We start from the raw sequence: 23,621 nt of genomic DNA on the forward strand, positions 1-23,621 counted from the left end.
TATCCGCACTGTTGTAAAGGTACAAATTTCAATTTTTTGGAAGTCTTGTTTAAAACTTTCAAACTATAGCGCTGGACGTATACAAATGAAAGCGATACTGGCGATACCATGTTGCTATATTAAGATGAAGCTATATTTAGAAACAATAGAAGTGACAACAAAGCATTAACAAAGGTTGTTAAAGTATGACTACGTATCACTAAAATATTTGTACCGACATAATATACTTGTTTGATTTGATGTAAAAACATGGCGGCGCACTGCAAAAAACTTCATGGCGTTCGAATCTGAAACATGTCATTGCTGACGTCCATCTGACTGACAAACTTTTGATTCTGATTTTTGCTTGATTTTACGCGCCGGCGGAGTGAGCGGACATGTGCGAGGCAAAACTAGTCCGGGGCGAATGATCCTTGGAACTTTCGCTTGTATTTTAGGAACCGTAGGTACTACCGCCTCGAGGTCGCGTTGGCCGCTTGTCCGCTACTTCTCGAAGTGCCACGTGTGCTGGAAACTCGCTCCCAACTGGGGTACAAAGAAAGTTCGTCTCAGGAAGCTGGTTGCTGCTCAGAAGATGGCCACGCCGGAGGTTTGCCAGGTTCTCGAGCCTCTCAGAAATGCCGTCAAAGAACAGGTAACATCGTGGTGCTACCGAAATTTAAGCGACTTACTATTAGGGGTCTTACTAATCAAGTCACGGGGGAATTTATCGGTTGCTTCTCGTCATTTTCATTCATTGTAGGGCGACTTGGTCCGGAAGCTCAAGGAAAGTGGAGCACCGGAGCTGGACGTCAAGAAAGCTGTTAACGAGCTCAAAGCAAGAAAGAAAGTGCTGGAAGACAAGGTGCTGTGTTTTGGAGTCATCGATGTCGTGTTGCTTTCAAATGAAGCTGGTGCTTAGGTCTTCCGCGCCGAGTTAATAATCTGCTCTCGAGACGTAGGCGTAAACATATTGCGGCGTTTGACAGCTGTTGTTTGGCACAATTTCATCATCCTTTCTTCAGGTCGCCGGTGCTCGTTTTCTGCTTCACCATTTGTCATGAACATTTAAGATGAGCCGTTACAGAACGTCTGTAATTGAGACCAATGTCTATATCTTGCTCCCCAAGAGCTCCACAAATACAATTTTAGGACTTTACCGGCAAGTGTCGGTGAAAATGAAGCACGTAGGAGAACGTCACCGTTAGCATCTGTTTTGAACAAAGTGTGATAGTCCGTGCTTTTTGCAATCTAATGGCAAGTATTTTATTTGCTCGTTCAGGAACTTCAGTTGGCACCTCCAGAAGTGGGCTTTGACAGGCTTCGAATGGAAGATCTTCTAAAAAGGCGCTTCTTCTATGACCAGTCCTTCTCTATTTACGGAGGTACGTCAGCACTTAAAATTACAACAAAGTGAACAAATGTGGTACATGTTGTTTGTTGTTCGTGTTAATCATATGATAAAATGCTGTCATGTTCGCCTTGGTGCATACTTTAGGGGCCTTCTGTAAGTAGGAGTGTTCATGTTTATTTCATGCACATTTCATTACCGTAAGATTTTTAGCATAGTCACAACTTAGAGGGGAATCATTGTGTCTCATGAAGCTTAATATGAAATTTGGCCCAAAGTCTCATTAACCATATGGCTACTTCTTGCTTGTATCATTTGTCTAGCTATATTTTAGTTTATCAATAATCTGTGGCATCTACACACTTTGTCATAACTTCCAAAGCAACTGCATTCATTACTGGAACTGTCACCAGATCCCATGCCAGTTCCTCTGTGAAACCGTTAGGTTAGTTTAGCAGTTTTTAGGTTTCTCTTTACTGTTGTGAACTTTCAAGCCAGAACTGCCAGAGGAGCACTGCCACAAGGTTGAACAAAACCTCATTATGTCCTGTAGTGGCTTTGAAACATTTTGCAAAGCTGTACATTTAAATCAACATTGAACTAGGATGTCTGCTGACCTTATTCCGCTATGAGATGTGGTAATGATGTACTAGAGAATCTTAGATTAGGGGGATGCAAGCGTTGGGGGTCCCAAGATTTAGCGGGCCTCAATGCTTGTGTCCCCCGTAATCTAAATTTCTCTAGAATCAGCCTGTGAACAATAGAGTTATGTTACATTCAGGCTTGTTGCACAGGAGTGTGACTACCATAGTGCATAGATAGAAATACGAAATTCAAGTGTTCACCTCTGAGACGGAGCCTCAGTGGGAGAAAAAGACAGCGAAACTAGTTGTAAAACAAAACAAAAGCATCTAATGAAAACAGAAACAAGAAATAAAGAACACACACAAGTAGCAGCGTAACTTTTTGTTCTTATTGGTGCATGATTTGAATAGCAACGTTTAGCGTGCAGAGCACGAGACAGTAAATACCAGACACATGAACAGTACGAGCACTATCTTTCAACAAAAGTTAATGCTTGTACTGTTCGTGTGTCTGGTTTTTACTGTCTCGTCCTCTGTGCGCTATTCATTGCTATTCACACACAAGCACTCTAATAACGCAAATGGTACCAGTCATGTTACGCTAATTGTTCAAAGGAAGGTTAAACGATCCAATAATATGAACTTTGTAAGTGGTCCTCGGTACTGGCAAAGCAAGGCAAGGTTGCAGAGCTACGGCGTCAGTCACGTGTGGACAGGTCGCTGTAGGCATTCAACGATAGCACGCAGCTTGACCACGTTGTCGCTGAACTGGAGGATGAGGTTTTGCCTGCATTCAGCCCTGTGTGTCCTAGAACAGTGCAGATCACTGGTCGGAAAGCGGAGAAGCCACAAGATCATCTCCCAGATGGTTGCCTTAGCCTGTTAGAAGTTCTGGAGCTCAGACCCTTAGCCTGACAGATCATTTCTCTGCCCAATGCGCTTGCGTCTGTCTTCTCCAACCTCGCTCTCTTTTTCTTGGTGCTTCAAACTCATCTGCTTTTTTTCCTTCAAGAATCCATATCATCTTGGTCTTGGGCAAAGTGCCATGCCCTATGTGCTCACCGATTCCCACCTTTCTTTGTCGTCCTTTTACACCACAGGCCATTCTATACACTACACACATGCACGTTACACATGACAAAAAGTAACTGACCTCATCTCTGTTTCTGACCTAAATTTGTGCATCAGGTAGCAAAGATGTCGTTTCTACTTAAGGATTAACGCATTCAATTGCACCATAAAGAGACAGTCGCATTAAATTTCCGAACCTGAATTTTGCATAGCAAGCTGTGAAAATTTGAGTGTGTTTGGTGTAGCACATAATTTATATTTTAATTTTATTATATGGCACTTTAACTGTGCAATATTCTGGCAAGATTGTGTGATGTCATGAGCTACATTCTGTATGATTTTTATGCGATTCCATTCTCGCACTTGCTTCTCTGCTATCGGCGATGAACCTGAGATCATTAATGCAGTTATGCTTTGGCTTGTGGTGTTCTTAATATGCGAATGAAAGAATTGCTGGCACAATGCATCGGCTGTGCCCTTGCTGCGTCATTGGATGCCAAAGCATACAGAGCAAAGGGAGTCAAACGCGAATCTGGCACATTCCAAACAAGCCCACAACATGTGTGACGTAGAAGCTGAACATGGGATGGAAATACAGAGTACACAGTCATTGTACACCGTCATTGCTGCTAGAACACTCACACAGTGGGTGGCATGCATTCTCTTGGCAAGGCGTGTACACAGTTTCAGAGTTTTGGAGCAGATAGCACAGCACCAACCCCGTAACTTGGGATGTTACAGATGCCATATCAAAATTGCTGTCGATGGCAGGGCAGGGGCTTAGAGTCAGATTTCAAATTGAAATTTCGAATTAAAATCGGCTCACAGAACCAAGATTTTCATGTGTATAACCATATTGGGCCCTCTGCTCCCAGTTACACTGACAAACTGAGTTTAGTTGGATCACCATGTCACGGACCCTTCAAATAAAAATTGACGCTAATTGTTCCAACAGGTGATGCCCTATCACGATTTGAAGAATGTTGAGGTACATTTGCACACGACAGTAAATTTTCTTTGGCATGATCATGCATAAGCAGCATTTGCACTGACAAGCTTTATCCTCACTTGCGTGAAAATGTTATGCTTGTATATTGGCCAAGGTTTTAGTTCTTGCTAATGATCAAATTTTGATGCCTTGGTTGAATATCAAGATAATATTAGTTGTCTTTAGGTTGCCTCTTGACATGTAAGTGGACTGACGAGCTGTGTTGAGTCAGCTCTTTGTCATAGCAGGTCAGAACTTACGACTTAAGGAAAGAGTACTTCTTGTAGCAGTGGCAGTGCTCGTTACGAAGACGATCTTGCTTGAGCTAAGCTATTTCTAGCTTGCAGGTGCCTTTTAAACTTGATACAACCATTGCCACATTACAGTGGCACTCAATCTGAGCCATCTTTGGCGGGTAACCTTTAATCTGCTTCATTTTCGGTATTGCAAGTTTGTTTAGTGCAGTAGTTTCTCCTTTAAGTGCAGTTCTTTCATGTGCTCTATCATTTACACTGCCAGTATTACTGAAGCATGCCTGTTGCGCACAGGCGTGGCTGGACAGTACGACTTTGGCCCTATGGGCTGTGCCATGAAGACACAGCTGCTCAGCCTCTGGAGGAGCCACTTTGTGCTTGAGGAGCAGATGCTGGAAGTGGACTGCACCATTCTTACACCTGAGCCTGTGCTAAAGTAGGTACCTCAGCTGTTAACAAAAACAAGCAGACTTGTTGGTGTATCGCTTGAGAAGGGTCTGTGTTTCAATGCAAAAGCACTAGTGATGAGCAGAGTAGAAGTTAATGTCCAGTGTATGTGTGTCTACACTGCATGTTTCATGCATTTTTGTGTTGTAACCACAATACATTCTCAAACCTCCATCCCCCATTGCACTTGGGGATGCAGCAAGGAGAACTGACTGCCAAAGCATCAATTTTGTTCACATTCCAAGGAATAGCTTGTCTAGACAAGTTGTCTTTCATCTAACTCCATTCTCTATACTTTTGCGTTAGTTACAAATGTGTCATTTTATTGGACTCTGTCATGGTTTTGGTGTTTCATTTTTTTGTACAGGTTTTGCCACACATGGCTGGTTCTAACTCTGGGTCACATGGTATGGCACTAGTGGCATTTTAGAGGCAGTAACAGCCTGTGGGTATATAAATTTTTAGGTTCCGCTTTCAGCTTGTCATTGAGCCAGTAGTGGCGTAGGCACCCGAATACAGAGAGAGAGAGAGATTTAACGGATCCTGGAGAGGTTTGCCTGGCGGCATGCTACTTCAGATGGATAAAGTGAAAAGTAAAGTGATGTGCACAGTTCATAATTAAAATACACAACATACACAAAACACAGTACTTGACACTCGACCAAAGTGCCTCATTGAGGTGGATGTGTCTAAGAAAACACAAAAGTGTCGTCATAGTGCAAGATACAAAGGCAGTGCTAGTCCATGGGTCAACGACGTGTTTTGGTTCCGAGGATGACGGTGGGTGAATGTTAAGTGCAAACATTAAGGCCATTCTTTGTAGTGTATACAGCTTGCAAGTGCAGATTAGGTGGGCTATATTTTCACACACTTCGTATGCAGGGTATAGTGGGGACGTTGCCTGTTTGATTTTGAATAAGAAATACTTTGTGTTTGCCGCATTTAGACAAATACAGTGTGGACGTGGAATGTGGCGCTTGTTAAAGCCACATGGCATGCAAAACTCATTAATAAGATAGTGTGTGCGAATAGGTCTGTACTGCTTTTCTGAATCAGTGCAGACTGCATGCATCATGTGCCACGCAGAACATGACACCAGAGCTGATCTATCACTCCTAACGAAAGGTATATCAGGCACCAATGCACACAGGCGACCCAGCAAGAGTGCAGGTCACCTGCACAGTTGCCTGGGTACTTTTGATTAGAACTATACTTACTTCACCAATGGTCTGAGGAAACCGTAACAACAGCAAAGCTACGTGAACTTATCAATAAACATGTTTCAATACATTGGAAATCATGGTTTTCTTTAGCCTGAGACCTGTACTGAACATTTGTATTTGTAGATGTCACTTTCACTCTGCAGATTCGCCAAGTCGGTTGGTGTAACAGACTTTGAGGTGGGCACCGTAGCCTTCAGCATTGATTCTGTGCCACCTTTTTGGGAGTTGACTAGCTAGAGATGTGCAGCAGAAATCTCGTGACATTAAGAATTTTTGTAACTATTAACAATTTATGTAAGAATTCATTACTATAGCTACCAGTTGACTTATTGTAACGGGGCTGTACAGCATCTGCTTCAAATAATTTTTTTTTTCTGCTGGATGCAGAATTGGCCTATCTTCAATATCATTGAAAAATTTCTTTACTGCCATGATGCATGGACTGAAATTAAAAAGCAGCTTATAGCAGACCAGAACCGGTCACATAGTGTTTTAAGACTGCAAGCGGTCCCGTTCCTATCACACAGGGCTTCCGGGCACGTGGAACGCTTTGCAGACTTGATGGTCAAGGATCTCAAGAATGGTGAATGCTTCAGGCTTGACCACCTTATCAAAGGTATCTTCTCCTCTTCCGTCTCTGCCCTAGCATATTTCAAGCTTTAGTTGTGTTAAACTGCAACCTTTCATGTTTGTGTTTCTTGCAACATGTTCAACAGCGTGCAGTTTCTCTTTTTTGTGAGTTTGCAGGGACATCATCGTCATCATCATCAGCCTGGTTATGCCCACTGCAGGGCAAAGGCCTCCCCCATGCATCTTCAACTACCCCAGTCATGTAATAATTGTGGCCATATTGTCCCTGCAAACTTTTTAATCTCATCCGCCCATCTAACTTTCTGCCGCCCCCTGCTACGCTTCCCTTCCCTTGGAATCCAGTCCGTAACACTTAATGACCATCGGTTATCTTCCCTCCTTATTACATGTCCTGCCCATGCCCATTTCTTTTTCTTGATTTCAACTAAGATGTCATTAACTCGCGTTTGTTTCCTCACCCAATCTGCTCTTTTCTTATCCCTTAACGTTACGCCCATCATCAGTAGTAGGCGTAGCCAGGCTGCTGCTGCTGCTGCTGATGATGATGATGATTTGTGGGGCTTATCTTTCTTGCTGCAACTATAGAGAGAGTGCCTGTTCACAGCATCCTTATGAACCAAAGTCTGGGAATTTTTTAATAACCAGTCAACATTTTGAGCAATAAAACAGTCCTTAGTATTTCTCTCCAAATTTTAGTATTGTTTGGCTTCAACTATAGTATTTTTGAAATGCAAGGTTGGCAGGTCTGCATGTGCAGTTCACCCTTGGTCTTCATTTGACTGATGTTTGAGGCTCCCGTTAGTTGGGCTGGTGTGCAGTGTGGCGAAATGAACTTGCAAATTTAGGAACGAGTTAATTTGCTAAGCATCAATGACCTTTTGTGCAACATTAGTTGCATCAATACTATGTTGTGGAGTCGGCATGATCTGCAAAATCTGCATGCAATGACAGTTAGCTGCTCCATCATCTGTTTAATGTGCAGTGCATGGTTGACGATGATGCTTGTAGTCACAACCACAGTGTGAAGACATAAGGAAAATACACAGGACTAATCTCTTGTCACACGCAGAATAAGTGAGAGCAGAGTGAATATGTGTGCATGTGCATGGCAACCTTGACATAAAATAGCAAAGCTATGTTCGTATTGGTTGTTTTTTCAATTCGCAGTTGATATTTCAATTTTTCTGTTTCAAGCCACTTCAGAAAATACTAGGGCAACTTTATACTGTGCGGGCAGTGTTACAGAAGAAGTCTGACCTTGCAGCTGATTGCTTTGTAAAACATTTGAGGGGCAACTGCTCACTTATATTACATTTAATTTTTCTTGATCATGCATTAAGTGCGTGGTTTTTGCGATATCATTATTTTTGCTCGATTTATGATTGATGATGAATGATGATTTGCATATGTAAATTTTATCCATGCTGCTGACCTGGAACAGCCCACCTGGAAAAGCTGTGTGCTGATAAGAAGACGACAGCTGAACAGAAGGCAGAGTATGAAGACATTGTGGTCAAGGTGTGCTGTGCCTTCTTATTAATTGCATTATAGGAAGAATGGCAGTTTAGTAAGTGTGTGCTTTGAATGAGTTTTGTAAAATGCCTGAATAGAAGAATCTTTGTGACACCAGGCAGAGGTCAAGTTGTGCTTTTGTCTCTCGTTTTTATTATTATTTAATTTCATAATTAGTCAGTATTAGGCATGTGATTGAAACACAGCAGTGCAATATCCTGTGGCAACATAGCAAAACCCGACACTCACGGCAGCTGAGCTGTCTATCGGAACTAAAAATTGCCTGGCCTTTTCACCTTCTGTGTGCTAATTGCTTGTTAAGAGTCCAAATTTTGGATTCATTCACTGTATACATCACAAAAAGTCACTAAGACTTGAAAGGCAAGCTTGTTTTTGAGGTAAATAAAAATTCACTAAATCTAACAACTTTCTCTCTACGTTACCAACACTGAGTCACATAGTTACTGATTAGATTCTGTAATTGAGGTATCCATTGTGTTACAAGTGTGCTATTTTTGTCCACTAAAGTTGTGTGCGTTTGTGCTCGTTGCAGCTGGACGGCATGACTAAAGATGAGATGAATGCTGTCCTGCGGCGTTTTGCGATCAAGTCCCCTACAACGGGAAATGATCTGAGTGATGCCATCGAGTTCAACCTCATGTTTTCTACATGCATCGGCCCCTCAGGCCTTGTTAAAGGGTATGTACCATGTTGGTTTCAAATTGCTACACTTCTCGTTGACACTGTGTGGCACCCATTTCACATAGACAATGCCTCTTCAATAAATAACGTTCTACTCTCCTGTTACAACAGAAGTTTAAGGCCATTTGACTTCTGTCCTGAGCTCACTAGAAGATAATTGATGCTTTTTTTATCAAAAGCACTGCATCGGCTTGTGTCTTTCTGAATTGCACAGAACCCTATGCTCATAATGAAATGGCTTGTGTGTGGAAGTGGTTCACATTTGAACGCATGACTGTTTAAAGTGTCATGGAAACATTCTAACCATCACAGCTATGTTGCATTTTTTTTTTCTGTTTATGCAAAATGTTGTGCTGCTGCTTATTGCTAGTAAGCAGAGGCACTACTTCCTTTTGTTGCATGAGCCTCAACATTTTGCAGTCATGCAGTAATCGTTCCATGCACTATTCAGGTACCTTCGACCCGAGACAGCACAAGGCATCTTCGTGAACTTCAAGCGCCTGCTCGAGTTCAATCAGGGTCGGCTACCCTTTGCTGCCGCTCAAATTGGCAACGCTTTCCGTAATGAGATCTCACCACGGTCGGGACTTATTCGAGTTCGGTGAGTCCACCTTAGAAATGGCATATGGGCAACACTGGAGCTTAGTGGATGAGATTTCTTAGTTTATCCGACATAACTTCTGAGCCATCCCTGATGGCAGATATCAAGGGAACAGTTTCATGTTAAATGTCACCATGCATACTTGGCTGATGAGATAATATAGACGTTTCTTCAGTTTTTTTACCACATACAAGTTCGTGTTGTTACGGTGGGCCTCGGGGGGAAAAAAAAAACATGGTGCTTGCTCACTAGAAGTGACAAGTGATAATGTACAGCAACCTTATTTCATATGTGCCAATAGCGCCTCAATAGCCGAGTTGGTTACATTCAGCTTTTATTTGACCATTGTATGCACTGCAGACAACTTTGTTTCATGGAACCCCTTAAGGCTCAGTGACTTTGGTGCAATTTTCTTTGCATGTGAATATGGGAGCACACCTCTCAACATCACTGTACGGCTTACTAGTTGGCCGTTTAGTGGCCATTGTTTCCATGTTGTCTTCACCTTGTATGCATGTGCATTGTCTGAGCTATCCTGTGAACACTGCAGCCGTGCTTATCTACCCAGAGGAGCCAAGTTTCATTGGCACATCTTGCACCTGCTTCTCACCTTCCTGAAGTCCACTGATCTAGTTGACGAGAAATAAAGAGCAACTCGTTGGATTAAGTACACAGACAAATATGCCAGCAGTTTTGCTAGGCTAGACCTTTCTGCAGTAATACAACATGCAAAAGCAAACACATTTATCTAACAAACAGCAGTAACATTAATTTGGGCAGGCTGATGTGATTCTCACACACACACACACACACACAAGAAAAAAGTAGCTAATATCTAGTAGCTAATATTTAGGCTTTTACAGATAAACAGTATAGTAGAACTCGGTCAAGCTTTTGGAAATTTCACATCTCCCTTCTCTCCAGTGAATTCACCATGGCTGAGATTGAGCACTTTGTGGACCCCTCTAACAAGGCACACCCCAAATTTGCGTCTGTGAAGAACCTGGAGATGGTGCTCTACTCAGCCTGCAACCAGATGGATGGCCAGCCTGCACAGAAGATCACTATTGGACATGCAGTTGAGAAGGTATGAGAACAGGCATGAGCTGGCCATGTCATCGTGATAGCTTCCTTAGCGACAGTTATGTCTTATCCAATTCATGTCTGTACGTAGGGTTTGGTGGCCAACGAGACCCTGGGCTACTTCCTAGCTCGCATTCAGCTATTCCTGGAGCGTGTGGGTGTCGACCCTGCACGGCTACGGTTCCGGCAGCACATGAGCAATGAGATGGCCCACTATGCCTGCGACTGTTGGGATGCAGAGTGCAAGACATCCTACGTGAGTGCTGTTTTCTTCCTCCTTCACTGTCCCTTATTTCATGGTGTGACCTGATGCAACTGAAGCTCGACTTGACCAGTCTCATTCCTCTATGCAAGGCATCGAGGGCAGCCTTTGCTTAATTTCATTGGTGTTGGGAGGAGATAAATGCAGTGAATCATTTTGCGTCCTTTTCTGTGGTAGCAATTTCCTGAAAGCACTATTCAAGAACTTGTTCTTGCAACTGACGTATGAATTCTGAACTTTCTTCAGCTTTGATGAACGCTAGTGGAATCTATATACATAGCAACTCTGCAGCGGTAATAAAAGTGGACTAGATCACCTTTTAGATATACAGCCGAACCTCAATATGTTGAGCAGCGCGGTGATCGCGAAATAGTTCGACATAGCCCGAATTTGATATATAAGATTACATAAAAAAATTTGTCAAACACTTGTACAAATCAATCAATGAAAGGGCGCGATCGGGGGAACAACGATCCCCGATTGCACTCCAATTGTGGCACAGTAAATACTCATTTGAAGCTTCACACAAAGTATTTGTTTCTGTGGCAGAAAGTACTGCAGTAGTGTAGCCAGCTGCTTACTGGCAGCCGCGTGCTTAACCACGGTGTCCTTAACATAGTCAACGATCCACAAGCCATAGGCCAGTACCTTCTATTATGCTGCAGCAGTGGTGAAAAAGGGCCAAATCAGCTACAGCCTCAGTTGAAGTCCGGAGCAGGACAGCATGAGGGCTTGTAGGATCAACCTTGACAGCGTCTTCGTTCGGCCGCTACTTCCGCTGCAACCTCCGCGTCCGTCAATTGAAGCATTTTGAAACACTGTCAGTGGCGTCTGCCAAGGCGTCTATGAGTGAGCCCAGTGAGCGCACACTGTTGCGCGTCTTTGTAGATGCAAACCGCCATTACTAGCGAGGCGCGGCAGGCTCAAAGTGTGGCACCGAGGAGTCAGTGTGGCAAATGCATTGCGTCGTTCATGTTGTCAGTATGAAACTCTGCGATGTTGTCAAACTAGCCAAGCCGCCATGTGCGTACGCCGCTATGTTCAAATGGCGTCCTCGGCACTTTCGATGTGTGCAGCCAGCGCCCTCTTGCAGCTATAGTGCGCAGCAGTCGGGAACGCCCCTCGCGCCATCGCTATCTTCTAGGGTATTGCGGGAAAGCTCGCCGCCTGTCAAAAGAGCGCACCTGGTCTGGGGTGGTGGAGTTCGATATATCCATTTTACGTCTGACCCCATTCGAAATAAATAATTAAAAATCCATGTGGTTTTCCAGGTGATATAGAAAGTGTTCGATATAGGCAATAATTCAATATATCAAGGTTTGACTGTACTTGAAGGGAAGGAAAGTTAGAAGGTGGTTCGTATTGAAAGTTCAGCTTATGAGAAGTGCATTGAATCTCATGGTCATTATCAGCTGATGCATAGAAGAGAAAGCTTTCTCCCAGTGATCTCCACTTGTTTTGTATTAAGTGGCACCATCTTGTTCCTGCGAATTTTCTGATTTAATCGCTCCACCTAATTCTCTGCCACCATCAGCTGCATTTCATTCCCTTGGCACCCATTCTTTAACTTTGAGACCATTAGTTGTTTATTGGCTTGTGCAAATACTCGGTATTGTTTAATATTCAATTGAATATTGTGATATGCAATATTCAGTTCTGACCAAATTTCAGTATACACCACATTAACAAACTTTTCAGAAATCCCCTGCTGACTTCTTATAGTTTCAATGTAAAGATATTTCAGTACTACAGTAAACCCTCGTTAAACCGTACCCGCTTAAACAGTAGTTTCGTTTTAAATGTGGTAAAGTCAAATCCCCAACTCAGCGGCCATTGAACATAATCTGTTTTGTATCCGCATAAACAGTACCAGCTTATTCTGTACAGAACGGTTAACATGTAGTGTCTCCACTATTCATCGCGCAACCACGGTGGTGCGTTGTCCCCATCAGGCAGCCCGTCAGAACAACAAGCCTCAGAGTTCGGAACAACGGCCTCCAAACACCTTGTGCATTTGCGCGTGAAGACACATCGACATCAACATCATTTTGGCATCGTGCAAGCAAGGACTCGCGTCATGCCGAAGCTTGGATAAAAAAACACCGCGTGCTCGGCAAAGAAGAAAAATTCGACATCATTTGTGCTATTGAACGAGGCAGGAAGAAATCGGCGCTGGCACGCGGTAGGCATCTACCTGACTATGGTGTGGGCCATTTGTAATGAGAAGAAGTTGCTCGGCAACGCTGCTGCGACCGCGAAAAGATGTCGGCTACGAGGTTCGACTTTTACACTGGAGCCTCGCTGGGTTTCTCTCGATGTTCTCAGCTTCACCAAGCTGTGCAAGACAGAGCTGAGTATAAAAATAGCATCGCGCACCATAGCGACGTGGCGAGGGTGTGGAACCTAGCGGGGCAGAAGGAGTGCCGCAGTGGGGCACAGGTGGCGTGACGTCATTGCTCTCCGATAAAAACCTGCGTGCTCGCTTCAGCAGTTTTCAAGAAGCTACCAGTTATACGATGTCAGAGCTAGCATTCATCAGAGCTAAGGTGCTGCAAATGCTGCCACATCGCGTCGGTGCAGCATCTGGTACATGACACCTATGCATATGGCGTCTTAACAAATTGCTTCTGTTGCGGCAGGCGCCTCAAATGGCAAGCCATCCTAACCGAAACGCCTCACAGAGGAAGACTCCATGAATTTTTTGAAGCTTTAACTTCCCCCAGCTCTGCTGGTCTCTGGTGTCTGCGATAGCAGAGCCACGCATAATTTCTTGCGATCGTTGCCTCTGTTGTTGTCAAAGTGTTGCCTAACGACAGCGATGAGGACAACACGGAGAGCAGCAGCACGGACAATTCAGGCATGACAGTAGCAGAAGCTGCGCATTACGTCAGCCTCACGAACACAGTCATCGTGACGAGAACAGCACCCCGCAATGAAAAAGGCGTCTTGTGACTTCTGCAGCGATGCCTCACCCGTGCACGGAGAATATGCAGTGCCAACGAAGAATCTGCCATGCGAGTGTTTGCCATGAACAGGGAGCTGGCTGAAAAGCTAGCTTGCATCTTCAGTAAGTTTGAGCCCGCTGTTGACGCTGCCAGGCCGTCGCGACATCAAACAAAAATAGCAAACTTTTGTCGCACTTTTGTCGCGCTTTCACCCTTCTTTCTGCTCATGCCACTTTCTTTCGTGCTTCCTTCTGCGGCTGTAATAGCTGCGCGAGCGGTGAAATGCATGTAACCTCCGTACTTGCGGCGATGCCACACGGTAATACATTGAACTTTTCAGACGCTGTCGTTTACGCACGCATGCGCTTTGACATACTGTATTTACTCACATAATGATCGCACTTTATTTGTTAAAAAAAATTGAAGAAAAGTCAGGGGTGCGATGATTACGCAGGTTAAATTTCCCACGAAAAGAAACATTTTCTTTTTTCATCCCACATTTGCTTCGGGATGACAAGCAGGTGGCTGCCGCTGTTAGTGCGAGACACCAAAACAAAAGTGGCGGCTGGCGGAGCACGCCGAACGCAATTATTTTTCTTCTCACGAGTACATTACGTGCATTGAAACAGTTTCTTCCGTATCAGTAATGAATAATATCGTTAATATCGATAAGTTTGTGACAATAACGTAGCCATGTCCACTTTGAGGGGACAGAAACAGAGATGGGCGTGCTTAGCTGCCAGTGACACAGAAACACATGGCGGCCATGCTGCAGAAACTGCGGCATTTGTCTTCACTGCTATCCTAATATGGCAAGTTACCGCTAAGGGTGAGCGAATATCTTAGCTGCGTTACAAGCGTTGCCGTAAGAATAGGGTACACTTCTAACGTATCGGTGTAAACGTGGCCACTATGGTTGCCGCTCGCGATTTGTTGCGTGCCCACGAGTGCAAATGAGAAGAATCGAAAGGCGCCCTTTATGTTGTTGTTGTTGACCAAAACCATTATGACGCCTACAAATACAGTTGCCGACCGTTTATTCGGACCTCGCGGGGACTGCGGAAATGTTCGAATAAACAGGTGTCCGAAAAAGCAGATTAAGAAAAAGAAATGATGTCCTTTATTTCCACGCACTTATTCGGGCTCGGCAGTAGGCTTGAAGAAATCGTGAATGCGGCGTTGGGCGCTGTTCCGTTTATGCGCAATCAGATAAGCCTGAATCTCGGAGAGGGTCGTACGGTCACTATAGGAGGCTGAAAGCACAGTCACTGCTTGTACACGCTCCGCATACAATGGCAGCGTAGCAGATGGTGCGTCATCTTCCGACTCGGAGTCATCGTCCAGCGGTGCAGTAGAAACCTGACGAATGATCTCGCCGTCGTCCAGTTCTGCGCATGTCAGTACAGCAGTGTCACACCTGTGAAAGTGTCAAATGAGACGGTGTCCAGAATCACAATGCAACCACTGCGCAGGTCTCGACAGAATGTTTTCCGCCTCAGTAGGGAGCACATCGGAAGGCGACAAATCCTAGGCCTCCCGACACCCGCTTGCCGGCATTCCCCAGCGCAGTCTGCCCGGACACTGTCGGCACCATTAGACACTTGGCGCGATGTTTCCATATGCCGTGTTGGATCACCAGAACCTCGACACAGCACAGAAAGCAAACACCAGCATGCCGACACCAGTCGGACAAACAAGCAGTCGAAGCAAGTGGAACCATGCACCGGTCAGAGTCGGTGCATGGTGCTCTCGATCAAGTTGGCTCAAGGAATGTCCGAAAAATTAGATGAGAGGTTGCAAGGTGTCCAAACTTTCGGCAGTTATTGTACATTATGGTCTATGGGGAGAATGGTGGTGCCACGAAGCAGACCGAATAATTGAACATGTCCGAATTTTCGGAGTCCAGAAAATCGGTTGGCGACTGTAATAAAGCCGAGACAAGTTTGGTTGTAGCTTTATTTTTTTTTTCATGGAACTACAGAAAGTGATGAAAGGAATGAAATGGGGCATGTGCTTAAGATGTTGGGTGCGTGCAGACCGCTTGGTATGTTTTCAAGAGTCGTCCGCGTAGCATTCGACAGATGGTAAGCGTGACAGTTAGCACACGACATATCGCTGCGACAAGTTCAGGGTGCGATCATTACACAGGAAAGAAAAAAAAAATTGAATTTTGAAGATAGAATTCAGGGATGCGATCATTATGCAAGTAAATACGGTAGTTCAGATGTCCACCTCAAGCAAGACAGTTGTGGTATCTGCGGTAAGAAATGTGAAAAATAAACAAGAAACATTGTGCTTTGGAGGTGACATGGAGCTACCTTTTTGTGGGTAGTTTTCTCGGCGTCATCGACTATTTTACACACGTCACTCATAAATTACACAACGCTTCGGTGGTGCGTGGTGGCAGTATCTATGGAAAATAGCAACAGTGCGTGCCAAGAGCCAACAACGACTTTTTGGTGGATAGCTCATATGGTGACAACTTGTGAACTGATGAATTGATGGGCATAATGCTTAATTTTGGGGCTTTCACTATAACAATCTTTCAGAATAACGAACAATTTACTACGGTCCCCTGAAGTTCATTATATAGAGATTTCACTGTAACAGCAGCCAAAATTTCAGATGCTGTATGGCAGCTTGCTTGATTTCTTGACATGGTGCACCCATACGATGTCTGGAAACTGACGGCCGTAAAAACAGTTCGCACCATTGAAATTTTTTCTCATACATACCCGTTCACTGATTATATAGTTTCTTAGGTATCTGAGAGCAGCATGGCCACTGCAAATCTGCATCAGCTGGGCATCAAACCGTAACTTTGGTTGCTGATGCATGGTGAAGGCGTGTTCATTAAGCCTATCAGCTAAGGCAGTGCGACTGCAGTAAAAGTTAATGGCTGGCCAGCGAGCAGGATAGGTGGCAAACTAACTATCACGAGAAATTTGCCACTATGCTGATATACATGTACATATTCATATTGTTCCAATACAACAGACACTTAAGAGACCTGGTGCGAAACAAGACGAAGACGGGCATCGGGGCTTGGCATGAGCTGGTTTCCATCCTAGTCTCTGGCTGCACTTCTCTTGAAAATACATCGTAATTAGCAGTCCCTTTGTTTGTGTTTCTCTACACGTTAAATTCTACAATTCTACAGTCTCTACAAATTGGGGGCTGCACCCCCAATTTGTCATCCCAAGATGTTTGGGGAAAAAGATAACCAATGGAGTAGCAATCACGTTTGGTGCTCCGATGCTGCGCATGCACATCGGCGAATTTTCACGCGCTGTGTACCTCCCCATGCTGCTACCAGATGCCCAGAGCCAGGGCGTGCACAAGATCTGGTGTGCACACAAGTTGCCAGCATGCCAGCTGTGTCGGCACCATTTTGACCAAAAGGTTACGTCCTGGGCAAGGGCTGCACCTCGTCAAAATTGTGAAAAAAAGGTGCTGTCCTTACGCGAGTCTATACGGTATTTGCTTTGAACCAGAAAATTTATATATTAAGAAACCCATTTATTTGTGTTCCACACGTTACATGACCGGAACTGTTCCCCAAAGGTAGTTACGTGTAAATGTTAATGTGGTAAGCTACTTGAAATCTTGGGTTGAGAACTTGGGTTAAGAAAATGTAGGCAAGCTCACACTTGTATTCCTTGATGAAACCTCAGCACTGGCACAACAATGTTACGTCATGAATTTTATAGAATTTTCTTGTATTTGGCATAGCCCTGGAAGCGTGCTATGTTATTTCGAATGTAGCCTAGTCCTTCCTCAGTGATAAACAGTAAGTAGATCCCAGTTAGCGGGCTGAAAACTTATGGTGTCATGACTAGCTGGTTCAAAAACCTTAGGACGGTGTTGCCCCCCGTCTTTCATTTTTACGTCTTCTCTGGCTATTTTGCTATTGAAGAACCGTAATTTATGAATACAACTTATATTATCATTCCTTTTAAGCGCCTTTAAATAATATTCAATAGATTAGGTTAACTCGTACGTGAAAATTCAGTCAGAAGTCTTGAACATAAGTTGAAAATTTTGTTCCGGGACTCTAAACCGTTGCACTTTGCTAAACCACAGAAATTTGCAACCTGTTCTAGACTACATTCTTTGACATGATGCACCTGTGTGAGTATATACAGTTCAGCTGTCAGCTGTCTTTTCTTGCATTTTCCTATACGCATATTAATATCTTTCTTTATGTCTTTCTGCTCAGGGCTGGGTCGAGTGTGTCGGTTGTGCGGACCGTTCCTGCTACGACTTGAGCCAACACACCAAGGCCACAGGTGTGCGTCTCGTGGCCGAAAAACCGCTGCCACAACCAATATCCTTTTGCCTTCATGTGCTAGCACTGCTGTATCTAACATGTTGTGCGATATCTGTAACAGCAGCATCCTTGTAATGCATGGGCACATCTCCTTTCCTAGCGCAGCCTGCGTGCCTTGCGTATGTGCAGAGACTAAGGACGCTGAGATTATGCATGTTGTCCTCATGCGTGTTTATTGCTGGAGGTTGCGTAATCTTGAGTTTCGGAGACTTGTTGAAGCGAGAGGCAGACAAAGCATCCGCTCCCCGCTGCCAGCGCTCTTCATGATACAAGTCGTTCCACTATGGGCCACACTACCAGCCATGAGGACTGAGTGGTCCCGAAAGCGAGGCTGGCTTCACTTTTTACCATCAATATAAAGATATCATCCACATGACATGAAACTGTGTCTTCCGTCACCGACTCTCGAGTTCAACAAAATAATTTTTTAATATTCAAACTTAGTTTTTCTGATTGCCTGATAATAGACCTCTTTCAGCCTACATCATGATGAGTTGGTCGCGTGATCTCCCAGTACATGCGGCAGTGTTTGGTGGGCAAAAATCATGCCGCACGCATGTCGGCACATGCTTGACATCTTCATGTGTTGCGAGTGTTCTTGCTTTTATTGTGTGCTTTGTGCATGCCCGCGAGGCCTGTTTGTCATGCTGGTGAGTTTCTATGCAGTGAGATGTGTAAATCGTGTGAAAAAAGAGTGTAATCGGCTGTTTTTGTTTCCTAAGAGAAAGAAGTGGCGACAAACGTGGGTGCTTACAACACGTTGTGACAAATGGCAGCCATCAGACGCCGGCAGAATATGTGGAGTTCACTTACGCTCTTCTTGAAAACTAACTAAGTGGCGGCTGCCTTGGCAGTGTCACAGCTGCTGGATAAAAAAAAAGCTGCAGCCTGTCGCATGCATCGAAAACACTGTCATCTGCTGCGGCACCACCGGTTAGGACTGTTTGTCTGGGATCGGCATAGAAAATACATCGGGAATGCGCTTGCAATGCTGTCACCCGACGTGTCCCAGCCCCCGCAGGTAGCACCGTTCGGCCCAGCCAAGCTGTCGTGAATGCAACTACGGCTTTCACATTCACTGCCATTGCAGCCCGCCTGATGCAGCAGGTCGCACCTTTCTTTTTTTATCCAGCAGCCATGGCACTCTGTCCTGCTGCTTTCATGCTAGATTATTTTCATTTAGAGTGCGAACACAAGAGGCAACCGCCGTTACAAATGCGATTACATTTACATTTAGGTGATAACAGCACATGACACATAGGCAGCTCTCTACCTTATGTGGTGTATTAGATTAGTCTGAACTATGTGAGCATTGATTTGCTACTTTGGCAAACAAGAATTTAAACCTCCTGCTGCTTAGATTGATGCCGCTGTGACATTGGCACTTTCGATTGCGACCGAACCAGATCCAGATTCATTCAATCATGATAAAGCTTCTTGATCACGATCACAGATATCAATCTTCTGCACCCCGAATGCTCATTGAGCTCAACCAAATGTCCACACTCATCCCTCCATATCAAAGCTGTATGCATTAAGCAAACAGCGCAATTTAATCACTCCTTTAGCGTATTATCGAGGCGCATTCATGAGATAAACATACCTATGTGTAGCTAAATCACACGTTCTTCAGCCTACACTCTGAATAACTTTTCCAGCCATCTAGCAGGAAAGAATCGGAGTACCGCTAGCCGCAAGCGAACAGTTTCTCTCCATGGAGCTGATGGGCAGCTTTTGGCAGCGAACTCGCGTACTCAGGCAAATTAATCACAGCAGATGTCATGGTAGCCATGGAGAAAGAGAAATTTGCTGCCCAACAGCTCTTTGCACACATCTCGCACTTTGCTTTGTGTGCAGCTCATGACATCACACACATTTACTGTTTACTAAAAGGAGAGGTCCACTCGTAAAATTTTGCGACCCCTTCCATGTGAGAAAAATGCATTGGCAACTGCGCTTACATGAACAATCAAATTTCAATGTAACGAAATTTCAATATAACAAAGCAAATTGAAGATTTTACCAATTTCGTTACATCATGGTTTAAATGTAATTACAATGTCACTGTTTTGGTCTCTACTTTATGTCCTCTCACTGGAGTAAGGTGCAGCTTTGTAAAGCTCTGCAGTCACACAATCTTCCAAATATTTTTAAGGTATTAGGGGATCTGTACGATCAATAAAATTGACTCATGACGACAACTTAGCTTCAGGATTTTCATTCAGTATGTGTCTAAGGAGACGATAAGCGTGCTGCATGAAAAAATGGGTGGCATTATATACCTCACAGCCAGCAGCCCTCCCTTCTGCAACTTTTCTGTTTATCAAGTTATGACAGAGAGTTCAAAGTACAAATCTCTCTGCACTTTGTGTTTTTCTTGATTCACATTGTGGTGCCAGCACAAGACTGTAGATGTGGTGGAAGCCCTTCCTAACAAAGCAGCCATCGGCAAGCAGTTCAAAAAGGAAGCCAAGCCAGTTTCGGATGCTATCGCAGCACTTGCCCCTGAGCAGGTTGATCTTCTCGAGAAGGATCTGAATGAGAAAGGGTGAGTGTTTCGTTCTTGATTACATCAGATGATTGTTGCAGTTTGCAGACCTTAACATGTGTTGTCTTCTGGCGCTATCTGCACTGGGGTAATGTTAATTTTCAGTTAATAAAGATGCTTAGCTTTAGTAGAGTACCAGGATAGTAGGCCGTGAACAGCAGTGGTAACTTCTGGTGCCTGGTGACACTGTGCTCAACTAAACCTTGTTGGCCTCTATTTTGAGGCTGTCCATTCTTGATACATATTAGGGCAGTTAAATTTAGATGGTGGGGTTGGGGGGGCTCAGAGCAGAAGTAGAGGCAGGGATAGGACAGATACTGTCACGCTGAAATCAGAAAATGTGGTTGGTCTAAGCTCCTGAGCATTCACGAAATCATACTAGAAACATATAGTTTTATACATACCACTAGCACGATTAAAAGACAAGACTCTCTGTAGTACTTAGATTTAGGTGCATGTTAAACAACCTTGGGTGGTCAAAATTAAGCTTGGGCTCTCCACTATAGCATCTCTCAAAGCTCAGGGGTTGATTAAAATGTTAAAGCTCATTGAACTCTTCATTTTGCATGTTATGAGGGCCACATGCTCAAATTCATTCAACGTGCAGTTGATTTTAGTGCTACATCCGTGATGCCCAATTTTGTTGTATTGTAAAAGCTTTCTTATAAAAGAAAAGGTCAACCATTCATCAAAGCCCATAACGACAACTTTTAATACTAAATGATCCATTTTTCCTTACGTGTTCTAACTAAACCAGTAATGTGGTACTTTTCAATGCTGTTCATGAAGTTGCATGAACTTTCTTGAGCATAGTGGTTCTATGTGCTAGTCAAAGCCTTCATAAAACAGAGATTCACAGGAAGATGAAAATTTGAAGTAATCAACTGTGGCTCAGTGATGATGATGATGAAAATGACAGCAAAAACAGCTAATGTAGTCTCAAACGCTCGTTCATTCCTAGTTCACTTAATCACTTTATCAAAATGGCTCTTGTTTTGCATGAACGTGTATTTATGGGAGCTCATAGGCTGGAGCCTACATTATGACAAGGGGACATGTTAGGGCTCCAGCCTGCACATCCCTCGCTCAGCCACTCATGATTACTTCAGAGCCCTCATCTTTCTTGTGAACGTTCTTGTGATGGTTGCTGACTTGCCATGCAGGGAGTCTGAAGTGGCTGTGGGCGACTCAAAGGCCATGGTCACAAAGGACATGGTTCAAGTCAAGCGTTACCAGAAGACTGTGCATGGTGTGTGCAATGCTGGCTGCCTTGTATAAGCTATGGTCACTTTTTTCCCTTGAAGTGTACTCTCCTGATTAATCAAGCTGTCCATGCATGTTAAAATTTAGAATATGCGGGAACTCATGATGCTTGCTAGTGACTTTCTCCTGTGGCTGAATTGTAAATAATGGGGGTACATTCCGGTGCCGAGCACACGACCCATTTTCAGCTTTCTTGTTTCGGCTAAAATTAGCAGTTATGATGTTATAATGAATCTGACTTTTATATTAGCCACTGCTTTCGTGGTTGCTCAGTATGCTAAAGTTATAGCCATGCTAGCCTTCTTGCATTGACAAAGTCAAAACACAACAACACAGAAAAAAAAAAGGGACAACCTTGGGCCTCCTAGATGTTACACTACATATGGCAAATGCAAAGTTGGTTAGTCACTGTTTGCAAATAGTTACAAGCAAGAATTCAATGGAAAAGGGTGAGCCACCATATTGTAAAACCAGTGACGATGGTCATTGTTGGTGCAGTCCTGGCTTCATACACTACTAGCGTGAGTGCTAATCTTTTGTCTTTTTTTTTTCTACAAAAGAAATCTTTTTGTAGAATTGAGTGAATGTGAGGTATTCTGTAGTGTATATTGGTAGTTGAGGTTGTCTCACTTTCTTCAGACATGCACAGGGCACTTGAGCTTGTTCGCAACATTTTGCAAAGATAAATTGAGTGGTGGAGCATGATAATAGCTCACATCTGTCATGACCTTGGAACACCGAGGCACACATCAGGGCAGCAAACCTTAAAGAGACACTAGGGAGAAAAATAATTTGAGCTGTGAATATTTGTAAATTGTCCTTCTACAACACTAAAAAGCCACTCATAATAAAGTAGGCTTGACAAGCTGGTAAAGAAGCAAAAAAAAAAGAGGAGAGAGTGATTGGAGGCAACTTCTTCTTTCGAGAATCTGCACCAGCTCACCTTGACATCATGGATTTTGATGGAGCTGCTCGCGCCTAGTTAATTTCTTTTCAGTGAATGTGGACTGCACTATATTCAAGAACAGCCGTAGGATTTTGAGAACTTTCACTGTGGCACAATGAACCAAATATTGGAAAATATTTTTAAATCTGTAATGTCACATGATGTACTGCCTTTGGGATTTTGATGGAAATTCAAGAAAAAGAAAACGTACAGCTTTATTTTATTTTCTGATAATCAGCTTATTACCACAAAATTAATAAAAAATGTCATTGGAAAGGATACTTTATCCGTCCAAACTCTTTAGCATACCTTCAGAATATGTGTGAATGCACTTTGGAAAAGAATATATAGTATATACTACTTTATGTGTTAGGTAGGTAAGTGTCTGAACTTTAGGAAGTTGTAACATCTTGGTGTGAACACACCTTCCTCTCTTTTGCAGTGGACGAATTGGTACCTGGTGTGATTGAGCCATCATTTGGTATTGGGAGAATAATGTATGCCGTCTTTGAGCACAGTTTCCGAGTCCGTGAAGGAGATGAGCAGAGGACGGTGAGTTGACCTATGACACTAGAGTGGGCAGCTTGTCAGTAGAGTGGGCAACCTGCTAATTTCCTTTTGTTTGCTTGAGGTTTTTGAATTTCCAAGCAGTCACTGTTAGCAGCAGCTGAAGGTACCATGCCATATTGCCTGTGTCTGAGACTCGAATTGTAAATTGTGCCTCCAAAGAGGTCTCCTAGCTAATTCTACTTGTTGTTAGTTGTATTAAAACATCTGCCACATTTAGAAGAACTGTATTGTTCATAAGGATGCGAGCTAAGCAGTGTACATGCTTTATTGTGCATTGTTGCAGCACATATTTGCAATCCACATTCATTTGAGTGCAGCTGTGAAAATTAGTTATACATGTGCCTGAAACTTGCGAACTCTTGTGGCATTTC

At 43.7% G+C, this 23,621-nt stretch overlaps 1 protein-coding gene across 1 annotated transcript in view; it reads left to right on the top strand.

Annotated features, from left to right (window-relative positions):
• Positions 1-279: 279 nt before the first annotated feature.
• The window catches only part of GlyRS (glycine--tRNA ligase), a 28,675-nt gene continuing 5,333 nt past the window's right edge, over positions 280-23,621 (top strand). The window contains exons 1-14 of the mRNA XM_065427194.1: positions 280-634; positions 743-844; positions 1,262-1,364; positions 4,522-4,663; positions 6,425-6,513; positions 7,930-8,006; positions 8,554-8,699; positions 9,154-9,303; positions 10,228-10,390; positions 10,478-10,642; positions 17,813-17,920; positions 20,326-20,471; positions 21,635-21,720; positions 23,123-23,232. Of these exons, the coding sequence (XP_065283266.1) occupies positions 407-634; positions 743-844; positions 1,262-1,364; positions 4,522-4,663; positions 6,425-6,513; positions 7,930-8,006; positions 8,554-8,699; positions 9,154-9,303; positions 10,228-10,390; positions 10,478-10,642; positions 17,813-17,920; positions 20,326-20,471; positions 21,635-21,720; positions 23,123-23,232 (1,815 nt within the window). The 5' untranslated portion in view covers positions 280-406. The remainder of the gene's footprint in view (positions 635-742; positions 845-1,261; positions 1,365-4,521; positions 4,664-6,424; positions 6,514-7,929; positions 8,007-8,553; positions 8,700-9,153; positions 9,304-10,227; positions 10,391-10,477; positions 10,643-17,812; positions 17,921-20,325; positions 20,472-21,634; positions 21,721-23,122; positions 23,233-23,621) is intronic.

The sequence above is a fragment of the Dermacentor albipictus genome, chromosome 1, assembly GCF_038994185.2.
Source record: "Dermacentor albipictus isolate Rhodes 1998 colony chromosome 1, USDA_Dalb.pri_finalv2, whole genome shotgun sequence".
In the NCBI taxonomy this organism is placed as follows: Eukaryota; Metazoa; Arthropoda; class Arachnida; order Ixodida; family Ixodidae; genus Dermacentor; species Dermacentor albipictus.